We start from the raw sequence: 14,895 nt of genomic DNA, 5'->3' as shown, positions 1-14,895 counted from the left end.
TTAGTTTAAGTTTGTTTATTGTGATAACATTGTTCTGAACATCCATAAACATTGCACTGAAGTGTGGGTTACTGTACCCAAGATAGTCCAGTCTTAACAAAAACCACTGTATTGGTATATCACAGATTTGACTATTTTAAACACACTACCTTATTAGTGATTGGGTTGTTTAACAATCAAGTATTTCACATCTTCAACATAAAAACGAAAGAAATGATTGAAGAGTTTTCCCACCCTCAAAATAAACCAGCATTTTAGCTTTCATCTGGAAGTAATTAACACTGTATAAAAAATCCAAAACAACAATTCCATTCTATTCAGCAGAATTTAACTTTGGAAACTAAAACTTCTTCAGGCAAAAGTGACACTTAAAGGCATCTCAAATTCCTTATGTATTTTTGATGTTTCATTATGAATTACCATTACAGTAATTTAAACAACTTGCATTCATACAACAGCATTTTCTAGAAGACTTGTATGAAATATTAACATGAAATCTCATCTCTTTTTGTCTTCACCATAAGCAGATTCAGAGTTTGCTTCATAAGTTCCATAACAGAGTTGACACAAGTGTTAAAACTTTTCCAGTTGAAAAATAAAAAGTTTTAGAAGGAGTATACCGATGACAGGAAGCTAAGGATACACGAGCCAACACTGCACATGCCATTGTGTACTCTTAGGGGTGAGCGCCCAACCTTTTGAAGTACAAACATGCTTGGTACAGAAAATAAAAATCCAGAAATGTGTACCACTTAAGTTACTGATCTTTATAGCATTCTAGAAACGGGTAATGTCCAAGTCACTGACAAGTTCTGAATTGCAATATTCCTTATGTACTCCCAGATAAGTATCATTGACTCAACCTCTGACACGGTTCCAATGCTAAGAGGATCTGCATCTTCAACAACACAGTCTTAACAGGGGTGTGCGTGCGCCTACAGGCACACACACTTAGAAGTTCCTCTTTCACAGAAAGAATTATTTAGCTTGCGCTAATTTTAAATAACTACAGCACAGCTTGTTCTCAGACATTAGTTTCAGGCCACTTCTCTCGACTAAGGTAACAAAGGACAGGCCAATGCATAATTCTTATTTACTCCACTTCATATTAATATTGCAGCACAAGCCTACAGGTTTGATAGTAATGAGATATCTTTTCTAAAGTGCCCAGCAGTCCAAATTCCATTGGTATGCAGTGACAGGTACAGTGCCCCCATATTCTGTCCCTAAACAGGTTTAACAAGCAATCTGAAAAGCTTCAAATACAAGCCAGGTTTAGAAAAGAAAAACAAAACAAAAACCTCGCCCTACTCATATCAGAAATACTCAAGAACACCTTTACATTTTATTAATAAACCAAAACTGTAGCTTTTACAGATCAAAAAAAGCAAAATTTTAAGCTAAGCCACTTTTTGGGCATCTCTGTAATGCAAAATAACAGGTCAGCAGAATGAGGAGCTCTCTACAACCATACAACCCCCACATCCATACCAGCTTAAAGTATATGCATTTGGAGATATACTTGATACTATTTTTCCACACTGCTCATTTACTCAAGTCACCACCTTAAAATCCACAGCTTATCTTTATGACAATCTGAAAAAATGAATGGAATGGAAGAAAAAAATTAACCAAGTTTAAAAAGAAAAAAAAACCAAAACAAAACTGAGAAAGATACAGCCAAACCTTGGCAACAATCTCTCCCCCATTTGGGAACTCATCCCAGTTTCATGCAGTGCTTTTTTTTTTTTTTAGAAAAACCTGTGTAATACTGAGGCCACCAAGAATAAGTTGAGCATGGTAAAGAAAATTTTGACATCCACAAAGGACTGTTTCAGGAAAGGCAGCTTCACTCCCTTTATGTAAGATAAAATCTTCAGATAGAATATTTCATCTTGTAATTAAAAATACTTTGTCAGGTTGGATTCTTATTTATTTTAAAGTCTTAAAGTGACTTAAAACCTCAAATCCCATTGATATTCAAAGCACTTGGTGATCATGAAAATTGCAGCTTCTAATGAAAGCTACGGAATAAAAGAAAAGGAACAAAAAAAAAATACATGGAATGATGTTTGTAAGCTTCTGACAGTAAAAAAAAAAAAAAGCAGCACGAGCAAAATATCCTTTGAGTTGCACCCTGTGAAATCTACTGGAATACTGAGTAGATTGTTGACAAGACCATGAATCTGCTGAAACAGTCACAGAAAGTATCATTCTCTCTGTACAAGAGCAAAGATGCCTTTCAGTTAAGTGACACACATGGCACACCGTGACAGACAGGTGTGTTTTCTTTCCCACTCTAACACTCCTACTTCAAAAGACAGGTTCCATGCTGATTTTACGTGCCCCCACTCTTCGTTTAATGTCTTATAAACACAGGAATACACCACAAAAAGTCATTTTGTTTATATAGTAATGTAAAAGTTATCTCCCCTCAAGCAGTTCACCAGCACTCTAGCATTAGCTGGTGTTAACCTGAACCGTGGGTTAAGACACTCAGCCCAATAAAGAAAATATTCCTGGAGAGGGGGTGTATAACCCTCTTTTGCAGCTAGTGAGACACAGAGCCCCTCAGCTACATTCAGCCCAAGTAAGGAGAAGGGCCTGCCCAAGTAAGGAGAAGGGCCTGCCCAAGTAAGGAGAAGGGCCTGCCCAAGTAAGGAGAAGGGCCTGCCCAAGGCGTTTCTGAGAAAAGCAGCCCTGGCATAGGCACCGCAGCAGGTGGAACACTGGGTAGTAGGTACCAACGTCTTCTGAAGATGACTCACACTTCCCTGCAGACATCCCTGTCCCCACTGGGAGAGATGCGTGGGGGAGAGCTCGCCCTGGAGCCTGGTGGAAATTCTGGATGTTGCCCCAGAAGGGTCTTTAGTGCATGGCCCCAGGAGTGACTCCTTGCTTAAGGAGTGACAGAAAAGACTATGCGCCCAGAAAGCCCAGGACTGATGTTGAAATGACTGCATTCCTTAAGCCCTCTGGGCTGGTGGAATGATAAATTCTCACCATAGATTTGTCCGAAGGAGGTTAAAGTCACTAACTCAAAAAAGCAGAACTACCTTTGCCTTCAAGTATTTTTGGAGAGAGAAACACTAGCTGCTTTCACAGCTGATAAACACTAGACTTGGAATGCAATTTGTTCACAAGCTTGGATCTTCACCTGAGGAATGACCAGCATAATGTTTATGAATAACCTAAAACTTAAAAAGAAAAAATAAAAAGGAAAAAAAGAAATTATTCTGCTCTGCAGCATTTAACCATTCTCATACCTGGAATCTCACTATTGAGCTGCATTTCCTTCCAGATACCGAAAACCTGCAATACAGAATTCTGGAAAGACCTGCAACAGACAATTAAAAAATTAAATACATAGGTTTTTTTAGTATTACAATTCCCTGAATATAATCTGTACATACGTTTTACTGGCCTACACAGCATACACACATATGCATCATCTCTGTGCTGAAAAAGGAAATAAAAATGCCAGCTCCCCAACTCTTACAGAAATGTTCAAGATTCTTCTTGATGGAAATTTAACACATTTAAGCATTTTATGTAAAAAAAGTAATAGAGTGTGCACAAGTCTGCACTTGTACATGTAACAAAAGGCATATTTACATTTGAAGAGGAATTTTATGTCTTCAGAGTCTGTCAGGCTAGTAAAGTCTCCACATTTTCTGTATTCTAGCTGAGAAAGAGCACACTGGTCTTCGGTTCTGGCTCTTTTTAAAAATGGCCTAATTGCCCATCTGAACTTTAGACCATGTTTTTAATTAATAGGTCTGACATTCTTTTTGGCAGTTTCCATACACTTTTTGGCTTCATTTTAGAAAATACACTATTAAGACTAATTAAAGAAAAATAATCTATGTTTACAATAAGGTCTGTATTGATGAAAATGCAAAGTCACAGTTTACCTCAGCATTTAGTTGCCCTGAAGCACTTGGGTACCAGGATCATAAATGACAGGCCAATCTCAAGTGCCTTAGCACACATATATGAAGACAAGCAATAAAGAAACAAACAAACAAACCAATCAACCCCACACATAAAAAATAACAGACAGTAGCTTTGCATTTTCTTTGTTTTAAACCAATAGAGTTAAAGTGATTTCTTTAGTAAGACTTATGGTACCAGTATATAAATTAGCATCTTTGTTAAGAAAGTTCTTCACATTTAAACTGAAGTTGAGTAGCTGAATACGAATTTCCAACTCTGGGTGAGACGTATGTTTCAGATCAGGTCGTCCATGTTCAGGTCAGGAAGAGGCTCTCTCCAATAGCAAAAGGAGCTGAATTCTGGGCATGGAAATGCAGAACTCTGTTCTTTGTTAAGCAATGGGAACACATGTTCCACGAGCTCACTTAGTCTGTAATACCTATATTAAAAGAGAAGAAAGACCATTATTTAACAGTCTAGTCACTGTTCAACTGTAGCCAAAAGGAGCTTTAGAAGTCTAGACCAGAAAGGTATAGTCACATAAGGCAGCACTACTGCAGAAGCTATTTTCAATTTTATTTCACCAATTTACTTTTTCTTTCTGAGAAGTTTTGGTTAAGTATCCAAAGCTGTAAGTCTCTGGCAATTAAGATTTGCATGTGTTGTACGTAACAGGAGATTGAATCATGGTCACAATTGCAATTATTTTGTAATCTCATTCCTAAATACTTTCTCTAGCTGAAATAACAAAAATGATCTTACGAAGATTTGTTTCCCTTAGTCCGTTCTTGGATCAGTTCACCCTTTGGATTCACAGTAAATATTCTGCAGTCTGGAACTCCCACTTGCATGTACGCATATACATCCTGCAGAAAGCATGAACAAAAGCACATGCTTCAACATTTCCTTATTGAATGTGACATAAACAATTCCTTGAAGGAATGAGAAAAGCTGATCCAAAAAGGGTACAGTAAAACTGCCCCTTAAGAAAAAAGCCCCCAAACAAAACCAACCAAACAAAAAACATAAGCACACCATAACAAAACATTCCCCCGCACCCAGACCCTTAATTCCTGTTCCTGAGCCTGGGACCACAAACGTGCAAAAAATCTATACCATCAAATACTATTCCTTGTGACAATATTCCTCTCAGAATACCCTCTCTCTCTAGCTCAATTACAATAGCATTTATCTGCAGAGAAAATACAGGAACCATATGACAGGAAAAGGGATTTGAGACTGAGGAGCATTGAATTAACACCCTTAGGTTATAAAGCTGTCAAAAATGCTGAAAAATAATACGGAGAGGTGGCACATATTTAATAAAATCCTGACAATACTAACACATCTTTGTAACCTTTCTCATATAAGCAGTTCTGGCAGCTTTTATTTAAGGTACCTGCATGTGGATTTTCCCATAAAAGCACCAGTGTCCCATTTCCTTATTCAAATTTAAATAGACACAAAAAGAAAAGCCTATTTCTTTTGCTTCGCATGTACTTCATGCATTTTAACCTATTAATTAGGTAGGGGCTACTTACATTGGGCCTGTTTCCAAAAGCAGCATAGAAAGGCTGTTTACTGGGAGCAAACAAATTCTTGATATCATTCAAACATTCAATTTTGAACTTTTCAGGCTTCTTTTCTATTACTTCCCTAAAATAAAATTTCAACAGTCAAATTCTAAATCATTATTTGATAGAGGGTGTCATCCTTCCCCCATTTATCTGATATTTACATTCTCATTGCTTCCTGTTGCTAGCATTAATAGTATATAGACATTGGTCAGTGGTTTTCCAAGAATGATACAAGAGACAATAAAAACAGTAAAACATTTGCTGTTTTCCAACATCTAAGGTAAAAAGATAGATGAATAACTTGTGCCTAGGCTAAGTAAATGGGATGAAATTCCAGTTTTTGAACTGCTTTTATTGTAGATGACCACTTGAATCAGAAGACTGAATCAAGTACCCATAAGCTTGTTACAACTCCTGCCTCTGACAAAAGAGTGCAGAAGGCCTATTAGTGACCTTAAGGGAAGTTGCTGCCATTGCTAGCCATGAATCAGTTGTTTTTACTAAATAGCAAGCAAAACCAAAAGACTTTTTCACTATTAGCTCTGTCCATCAAGAACAGGTAGACTGTGGCTGGTTCAAAAGACGACCTGAGTTGAATCACAGCAAAATTCACATATGGAGTACTCGCAATATCGCAAGATCATTTAGTATGACTGTCTATATTTCCCAGCTCTTTTTCTTTTCCCTCTGACTTGTGTAGTAGCACTACACTACAATCCTTGCAGCTAGACTTGAAAAGACAAAATTGTACCGATACAAACAAAACTTAATAGTAATCACTCATGGAGTAGAGAGGAATGATGAAAAGAGAAAATGAGGTTCTCTATGACTGATATTTTGGGTTTTGTAGCCACTTCTAACATGCCCACAGAAACAGAAGTATACCACAAGTGAAATTCAGACAAAATAAATAGCTTACAAATGATTGATAGAGGGACATCAAGTCTCAGTAGCAAACCTAGCATAGAGTGGAACGTTTGGTCACAGCTGTAATGGTCAGCATCCCAAATCTTTTTCATCTGCTGCCTTCTGAGATGGGAAGGGAATGGATGTATGAAATGCCACATGCTTACCTATGAAAGGCAGAAAACAAACTGCTGGGGGACAACATGAGTGGGCCCCTAGGGAGAATCGTTCCTTTGTCATTCACCCAGTGCAGGTATCCTCTGGTCATATCTGCCATCCCAATGGCACGGGCAGAACAGTACAGAAACTTGTAGCCATTTCTAGAAAATAATTGTCAAGTTAGTTTATACTCCTACTGAAGACTTTCTTCGCAAATGAAAGTATACAGTTACAGCAACATCCAGAGGCACAAGTTTAGGTATTGAATTGTTGCAGTGTGTTGCACACACACATAGGAAAATACTTTTCCACTGGTAAAAAATCTGCAAGGCACATAATAGCTTAAATACATGACTCAATCAAAACTGAGAAACAGGAAGTCCAAAAAGAACAGGGATGGCAATACTAAAATGACGCAATTAGATGGATTAGACTGTGTTTAAATAAGTGCCTTGTTGGTTTTATCCAGCTTCTTTCAGACCACCTGTAAGATGATAGCAATGACTTAAATTATCTGCAGCACATAATACTGCATGCCAGATCTCTTGTCTTGGTTGTTGGATTTTTTCAGGTTGCTGGCAGAATTTGCAGTGCAGAGTGAAGGATGGATACCAAGCCGCATTCGTCAAGCCCCTTAATTGTTCCTGCAGACACTGTATGTTCATCTGTTATACAGATCTGTACACAGTTACTGCCTGCACGAAAGGCTTGAGTGTTTATGTGTCTTTTCAAAGATTTGATTCAATTTGGCAAATACTTGCAAACCCACTCTTCCATTATGCACTGAATACAGAACAACATTCAAGTTCTCTCCCATGGACTGCAAGGGGCAACAGATGAAACTTGGCTCTATGTAACAAAGTGAAGGTCAACAAAAGACTCCAAGACCCAATATTTTTAGGAAGAAAGACTACTAAATTTAAAAACAAAGCTAAAAGTTTATTATTTTAAGTGGATCATGAATTGTTTAACAGTTGATCATCCTGTATTCATCAGTAGCAAGTATTATATTTCTGTCATCACTATACTTCTGAAAAACAGTTTGCTAAATGAAGGACCAAATTTGAAAGGATGGGAAATACGTAGGTTTGTTCTGCCTGAAGTTACTGTATGTAAATATTCTAAGGCTATATACCTCTTAGATGAACAGTACAGTTATAAGGGTGCTGTTCACAGCACTTTCGAACTAAGCCAACTGCTGCAACGGGGAAGTCATCTTTCCTCTCCTTCCTGCCCCCTTGTAGGTACAAGGGCTGCCTCTGCAGGTTCTCGCAGATCACAAGGTGAGCGTGGTCAGTTGACTAACCCAGAGAAGGGATGGGGAAACTGCCGTTTTGCTGAATTACTTTTCTACTGTTTTACTGAACTGCATCTGCTTATGTCAGAAGCACAACCAAGTGACAGAAAGCTTGATCCAGGCCACCAACCTTCCCCTTGTGGCAGTGGCAAGTTGTTCATTGGGCTTGTTTCAGAACATGAAATCTACCATAAGGAGCCTTCACTTGAGTTTTGTAGCAAACTTCTTAAAACACAAAACATTTATGCATTGTAAGGATACTATTTAGGCTTGAACTTACACTGCACCATGTTTGTAACAGGCTCTATGACAACCTGAGCTGGTGGAAACAGACAGATGCATGACCGAGAAATTATTGTTATTATGGTTCTCTTGTGTATTCACAATATTACACACATTTTTTAAGAACTAAAATGCAGAATCAAACATTTGAGAAGGGAACTAGTAAAAGTGGTGGCTTCCACTCCTGTGAAGGTATACATTGGGAAAACACTTTGTTTTGTTTGTGAATGATTGAAGTAGCTCGCTTCCCAACATTGAGACCAACAAATTTTAACAGATTGCATAATTATTAACAACAATCCAGTTACCTGCCCGTTAATTCCCAAATTCCAGAAAACCCTAGTTGCTTCATAGTTCACATACTCACTCATTTATGGAATGATAGAGTTTTGCAATGCCCTGATGAGTCCAGTCCTTGCCAAACTGGGGGAGGATGTGTCCTAAAGCATCAGACCTAAAAGCAAAATCAGAGTTAGCCCATACTAAGTATATGAGTTTTGTTAAAGACAACCACTATCAAATATACAATTTGTAACAAGTATTTACAGAAATATCTCTGGAGAAGGTCCTAACCATTTCAAAAGAGAATTTGTAACTACTCCAGACAGAGCAGTTAGTGGGGTCACACAGCACAAGTCAGCTTCCAAGTTAACCTGTGGCTGCTAAATCTGGAGAAGTCTCACTGAAAGGGCAAGTCATATGGTAAACATTGTTCTTTTAAAAGACCTCTTCTAGTTTGCTGTAAATTCAAGTACAAATAAAAATCAAAGCATCCAGTGTTTTTCATGACTGCTAATGAACATCCCTTAATAGTCTTCTTAAATCAAGTTTATCTTACTTTGAAAAGGACAGGATAAGCAAGATAAAAATATCAAAAGAATTTTTTAAAAAGCCAATGATACTTACTTGGTTATTGTTCCATCAATGTCTGATATGATGATTTTATCATTCCAGTTCCAGAGATATATTGTACCCGCACAACGACAAGTCCCTTGATACTGGGTTGTAATACTAAATACAACATCATTAGGGCCATCTCTGAGTTTCAACTTTGCCTTTAGAATAAATGAAAATAATTGAAAATATAAGTTGCCCTCACTATAAAAATTTTAGAATCGTAAATGAGCTACAGAGAACGGCTGGTATATTCTACCCCCATCTTATTTTGATTAACTCATCAAAAAGTGAACCATGGTTTAACACCAGCACAGTTTTGCTGGTAAAGTCTGTTTGGTTGTCTGAGTACATGTATTTGTCCATAGCTCCTGTATATGCTCACAGCAGCACTGACTGCAGAGTTAACAAAAGATATTTGAATCTCTGCTACTTTAAATCGTGCAGTTAACAGTGCAGTACTATCAAATGTAACTCCCACTTTGCTATAGTATGCAACAGTATCTTCTACTTTGTGGATGCTTTCCCCAAAATTCTTCCCTGATGAAGACCACATACTTAGACATCTGCAGATCTAACTTAAGGTAGACTGCAGTGAATAAACTGCATACCAACTTAAATGTATACTATTAGACTGTTAAGATGCCATGATATCCAAACTACAGAAGTCAACATTGTCACTTTTTTGGCAGCACCTTCATATAGAAGTTTAATTACAGAACTTTGTGAGAAATTTTTTTTTTAATCCAAACAGGGATTCCTAAACAACACAAACAGAAAAAAGTAAATTCAAAAATTCCCTGAAGCTGCCCCCAGTAGCACTGGAAAATACTTTTAATTCCTTTTAAAATTTTAGGTTTCCTTTTTTCTACTGCTAGAAAAGTAACCTGAAGATCACTTTTTTGAATTTGTGAAATGTTTTTATACGTCATTTCTAAAAAGTATAAAAAGTCCAACTTCTAGAATCAGAGTGGAATTATGAAGCACCCTATGTACAGGAAAGGCATGCCACTTACTATTTGGTCTGAAGACAGCCTAAGTGACTTCTTATACGACGTTATGTTCCCATGGCTTGGATGCTCTGCTGGGGCAGATTCTATTTTCAGGGATTCCTTCAACTCCTGCGATGCTTCATCACTAGAAGAATCATCTTCTGGAGGCCTAACATGACATCAAACAGAATAAACTTAAAGCTACAGAACATGTTCCTTTAATGGTGCAAGATTCTTATGCAAGAGTAATTTCTGCTTATGTTGAAGATTTGCTACTAGCCTGATAGCACAGATTAACAAAGTCCATGGTCTAGTGAATGCCTAGATCAAGCCAGTCTATGCCAACAAGCAAATCAGACATGCTAGTATTGGGGTAGCTCTAAAACAGTACTATTACTAGATGGCTCCATGCATGAGGAGTTTAGTACGGACACAGTGTCAAGTGATCACTAATCCTGTGTTGACGAATGGGGTAAACTGCAGATGAAAAGTGATACTGAATGAGTAACTGTTTTGTTTTTTAAAAAAAGCTGCCACAGCTACTGTATAATTTAAACTGAGGGTGATGTTAGTGGAGTAGCTCACCTTTTAAGCTTATTCACAGATTTATTTCTCTGCTGATTAGAGATTCCAAGATTAAAAGCAACATTTAATTTCTCTGAAGTACTCATACACTATATATTTAGTTTCTTAAATCCTTAAGACACCAACAACACTTACAAGTATCTTTGTAAAATCATGGCAGAATATGAGTATGGGTATTAAATTATCTAGACTAGGACAGTTTTGTGCTAAACACTGCTAGTTTTCAACCACAACCTTGGGCAACTTGTGCACTGTAAATGATGCTATTTTATTGTTCCAATTATTTAATGTTACAAAAAATCCATGTGGTTTAAATTATTCATACAATATTAGGCTTTTACAAAAAAAAAATTAAAAAAAGGAAGGACAAACAGTATCTCAGAAACAATATCACTACACTTACAGAGTAGTGGCCCATTGCTAAAGGTTACCATATATGTCTTTGTTACTCTGTCAGTTATGTTACAATTTAAGAAGTAAACACAATAGGATGTAGGAAGTAATTGTAGTGTATTTGTAGTTCCTACAATGTTTGCTGCCACATTATTTTGCTGAATTGTTTGCCAAACACATCTGGTTTCTCTTCAGTAGCTTAGAGGAAAATGTTTCTTCCCATTGTAAATTCCTACTGAATTGTTCAACCAAAAAAAAATTAAAAAGGGGAAAAAAAAGGAAAAAAAAAAAGATAAAAAGAAGGGCCTTATTCAGTCCTCAAAATAGTCTTCAGGCAGGAACACACCTACTATTAACTTGCTCTTTTATAGTTGCTGGCAGTTCATTTGCTCTTTGTGTCTCAGTTTTCCCCTCTTTCGCCTCTGGTATCTAAAGCAACAGGATAATGAAAACATATAGACATTTTAAGCATTTTAAACTGATCCAAGTTAATTCACAGTTCACACTTAAGCAAATATCTATCAGTATAGTACACAAACTACAGGGTGTTTCAAAAAGATGGACCCAACACGTTACAATTACACAAAAATTTACAAACAGTTTAATGAGTTATCAGGTTTTAGTAACCCTTTTATAAATGCTCTGTGTTCCATCCACCTGCTGTACGGACTGTGAGAGTTTCATTCATAGGTGGCTCATGGTTGCAGAAATACAGTGATTTCAAATTGGGTCCCTCTTTTTGAAATGCCCTGTATATTAAGTCTCAGAATCGCTCATTCTGTAAATGATTTAAGAAAAGGATGCTTATGAATAATTGATCTATTAAAGTTTTTTATTATTTCAGGAAACAAAACTCTACATGCCAGAAATTGAGAAGTACCAGTTTAATACAATTAATTTAGCATTAAAGGACCTATCAACCTCTAGGCTTGTAAAATCCACTTTTTTGGGGGACAAGCAAATTTAAGGCACATACTCAAGTTTTAGAAAACTTAGTTTTGTCTCAGCATAACATCTATGATGCAGTACAGAATCTTAATATTTGTGTATACATTCTTAAAACATACAACAGTGACTGAAAAGTAGGCTCTGACAACTGCTTATGGCTTAGAAGAAAGAATTTTAAGAATATTGTGCAACAGATGAATAAACAATAAATAAATAAATTTTGTTGAAGCAACTTGCAACAGCAAATAAAGAAATGGTATGTAAGACTAAACATACAGAAGCAGCTACGGCTACTGTAGCACTGAGTAACTCTCAGCTGCCAGAGACACAGAGCTACAACAGTGGCGTTCTGAGGCACTTCTGGCAAATAAAAGCTTTTTCATTTTTTTAATAGCTGAGAGGAAAAAAAAAAAATAGGTCTCAGTTACCTGTTTAGTCATGCTTTCTCTCTTGCGCCAGAACCACCACCTTCCAGACTTCTTTGGCATCTTTTCTTTGACCCAAGACTCGACAGTTGCCTGAAAAATTAGCCATGTTTTTAATTTGTATAGAAAAACAACATCAAGATATAATAATAAGTTACTACGTGCAATATATTTTTAAAAAACTATACATGTATGTATTTACCTTGGGCAAACTCTTCTGAAACACCTGCAAACTCAGAATCATTGGAGCAGCCAACGCCCAGTTGTAATACCTGTTTTAAAACACGTTATTGATAAGATATTATAAAACCTGACTAGAGGTCAATAAATATCAGTGTGCAAACTACCCTTTTGTTGACAAAAATACATATTTGCTGCCAACAACTAATATTAGTTTTCTGCAAGCAGACTTTAAACAATTCAACACCAGTGGTAATTGCTGGGAAAAAAATCTTACTTCAGCTAAAACTAAATTTAATGCAAATCTTCAGTTCAAAATCATTCTCTTTGAGACTGAGAAACAGATCCACCAAAAACACAAATTGCTATGAAAGCTGAGAAATGCACTCAATCTAAAGGACGGATTTTAAATGAGATCTTCTGACCTAATTACATGATATAGAGAATTTACCTGTTATAAATCCTTATTACCAAATTGGGATTGTCTATGAGTCCAGGGTTTTCGGCAAATTCATGATAAGTAATAATATGTTCCATGAATTTTTCTGCAATAGAAGCAGATCTTAGTTAAAAATAATACTATAAAATCCCAAGATGTTTGATTAGTTTATATCTAGGAAAATGCTTTCCGTCACTTCAGAGTCGTTGCTGATCTTGCAGCATCACTCAAGTTATGCTAATATAGGCCCGTCAAGAGCCTTGTGACTGCCTCCCCAGTGACAGGGAAGGCCTCATACCACTTACTTCAACAGTCACATTAATGAGAATCAGAAAATTAGAAGAGGGAGTATAAGGAGGAGGAAGGAAGGAACTAATTCAGCTTGCAGGCTGGAAAAAGAGATCCATGCTTTTCTAAGCAAGTTTTTTTTTTTAAATTATTGTGGCAGGTAAGGGGCCTACATACTACATTAAACGGGGAGGGAGAAGGATGTCAGCTTCTCAGGTTTTTTTTTAATCACCAACTATAAACAGCATTTTCATGACTAGAGAATATACGGGTTTATAGAAATTCATGGTTTAGTATAAGATCCCTGCAAGGAAGACATAATTTTTTTAATCATATCTAATATTATTACTGCATTACCAACAGAGCTGTTCTGAGCCTTTATTTAAGTTTCACTTGATGAGACTGGATGACCATTAAAAACGTTATACTAAAAATTTCGCAGTACATGTCCATGAAAACTACATGCTCCTAGAAGTTCCCTCAAAAATGCATAGAACTTCAATATTAAAATTAACCAGAGCATTAAAACAGAAGAATCAGCTGGTAAATTCTAAAGCTTAACAAATGTTTAGGATAGGAAACAAAGAGCGCAGTAAAAGATAGTCCAACGCAATAGCAACACAAACAAAAAAAAAACCAAAACAAACAAAAAAAACCAAACACCAAACCCAAAAGCCCCAAACCAACAACAACAACAAAAAAACCACCCAACCAAAACAACTAATAAAGGAAAATTATCAGGCAATTCAAAAGAATACACATTATGAATATTTATATAGGACTAAGCAAGTAATTGCAGCCAGAAAGACCGATTGGTCATATATACAAAATGTAGTGCAAAAAAGGAGACAGAAAGCTTCTCAAGACATCAAATGCTCTTGCTTCATTTGAGGTTAAGTTCTGCTATTTCTGCTTGGCAGATGCTTGAGAATTTTAAAAAATGAAATATTGTCCATTCCCTTTTGTCAACATGAGCTAATAATAAGCCAAAGGTTTGCAAGGTGGAAGTTGGAGCATTCAAGCCACTTTGTTTGTTTAGCTACCTGAGCTTTATTACCATTTATGTTTTAGTCTTTCACATACCTTTAGAAATCTCTCCATTTTCATTGAGACCTCCACAAAGCGAAAGCGTAACATCAGGCAAGTCCATAGCGGAATCAGACATGCACTCTGTACCACTATCAGCAGCAGCACTTCCTACTGACTGGGGTGACTGGGAACCAGAAAGGGTATCTGATTCTGTCCACTGCCTGAAGCCCGGATCAGAATCACTGAAGAAAAGAAGTTCACATTTTCAGTAATTATTTCACTTGCAAAAAATTTATAGACTTTTAAGTTACATAAAAAGCTACTAAAAAAAAAAAAAAAGAAATGCAACAGCAAGATGATTAAGTACTACATCATTTTACAACAAACTCAAAACAAAGAACAGACAAAACCACACATATACTCCCAACCCTTCATAATACTGGCAGACTGACAGTTTCCAGTTCTCCAAACATTCACCTAAACTGGGAAATAATTACATTTCTCCTGCTTGCAACAAAATTGATTTAAATAAGGAGAAGATCCTGTATATTCTATTTTTGCACAA

The 14,895-nt window shown here is 36.6% G+C and overlaps 1 protein-coding gene across 3 annotated transcripts in view; it reads right to left on the bottom strand.

Moving 5' to 3' along the window:
• LPIN2 (lipin 2) overlaps positions 1 to 14,895 on the bottom strand; it is a 49,439-nt gene continuing 34,544 nt past the window's right edge. For 2 of the 3 annotated variants that reach the window (XM_065053253.1, XM_005499956.4), the window contains exons 9-20: positions 14,385 to 14,572; positions 13,026 to 13,119; positions 12,597 to 12,666; positions 12,398 to 12,487; positions 11,368 to 11,450; positions 10,068 to 10,212; positions 9,064 to 9,212; positions 8,525 to 8,611; positions 6,587 to 6,739; positions 5,478 to 5,592; positions 4,699 to 4,802; positions 1 to 4,375 (exon numbers count right to left, since the gene is read on the bottom strand). In XM_065053253.1, coding sequence (XP_064909325.1) covers positions 4,231 to 4,375; positions 4,699 to 4,802; positions 5,478 to 5,592; positions 6,587 to 6,739; positions 8,525 to 8,611; positions 9,064 to 9,212; positions 10,068 to 10,212; positions 11,368 to 11,450; positions 12,398 to 12,487; positions 12,597 to 12,666; positions 13,026 to 13,119; positions 14,385 to 14,572 — 1,423 coding nt within the window. In that variant the 3' untranslated portion in view covers positions 1 to 4,230. The remainder of the gene's footprint in view (positions 4,376 to 4,698; positions 4,803 to 5,477; positions 5,593 to 6,586; positions 6,740 to 8,524; positions 8,612 to 9,063; positions 9,213 to 10,067; positions 10,213 to 11,367; positions 11,451 to 12,397; positions 12,488 to 12,596; positions 12,667 to 13,025; positions 13,120 to 14,384; positions 14,573 to 14,895) is intronic. The other variant, XR_010470478.1, reaches the window with a different exon arrangement.

Source organism: Columba livia, chromosome 2, assembly GCF_036013475.1.
Source record: "Columba livia isolate bColLiv1 breed racing homer chromosome 2, bColLiv1.pat.W.v2, whole genome shotgun sequence".
NCBI lineage: Eukaryota > Metazoa > Chordata > Aves > Columbiformes > Columbidae > Columba > Columba livia.
This window is presented reverse-complemented; position numbering and strand designations above follow the sequence as displayed.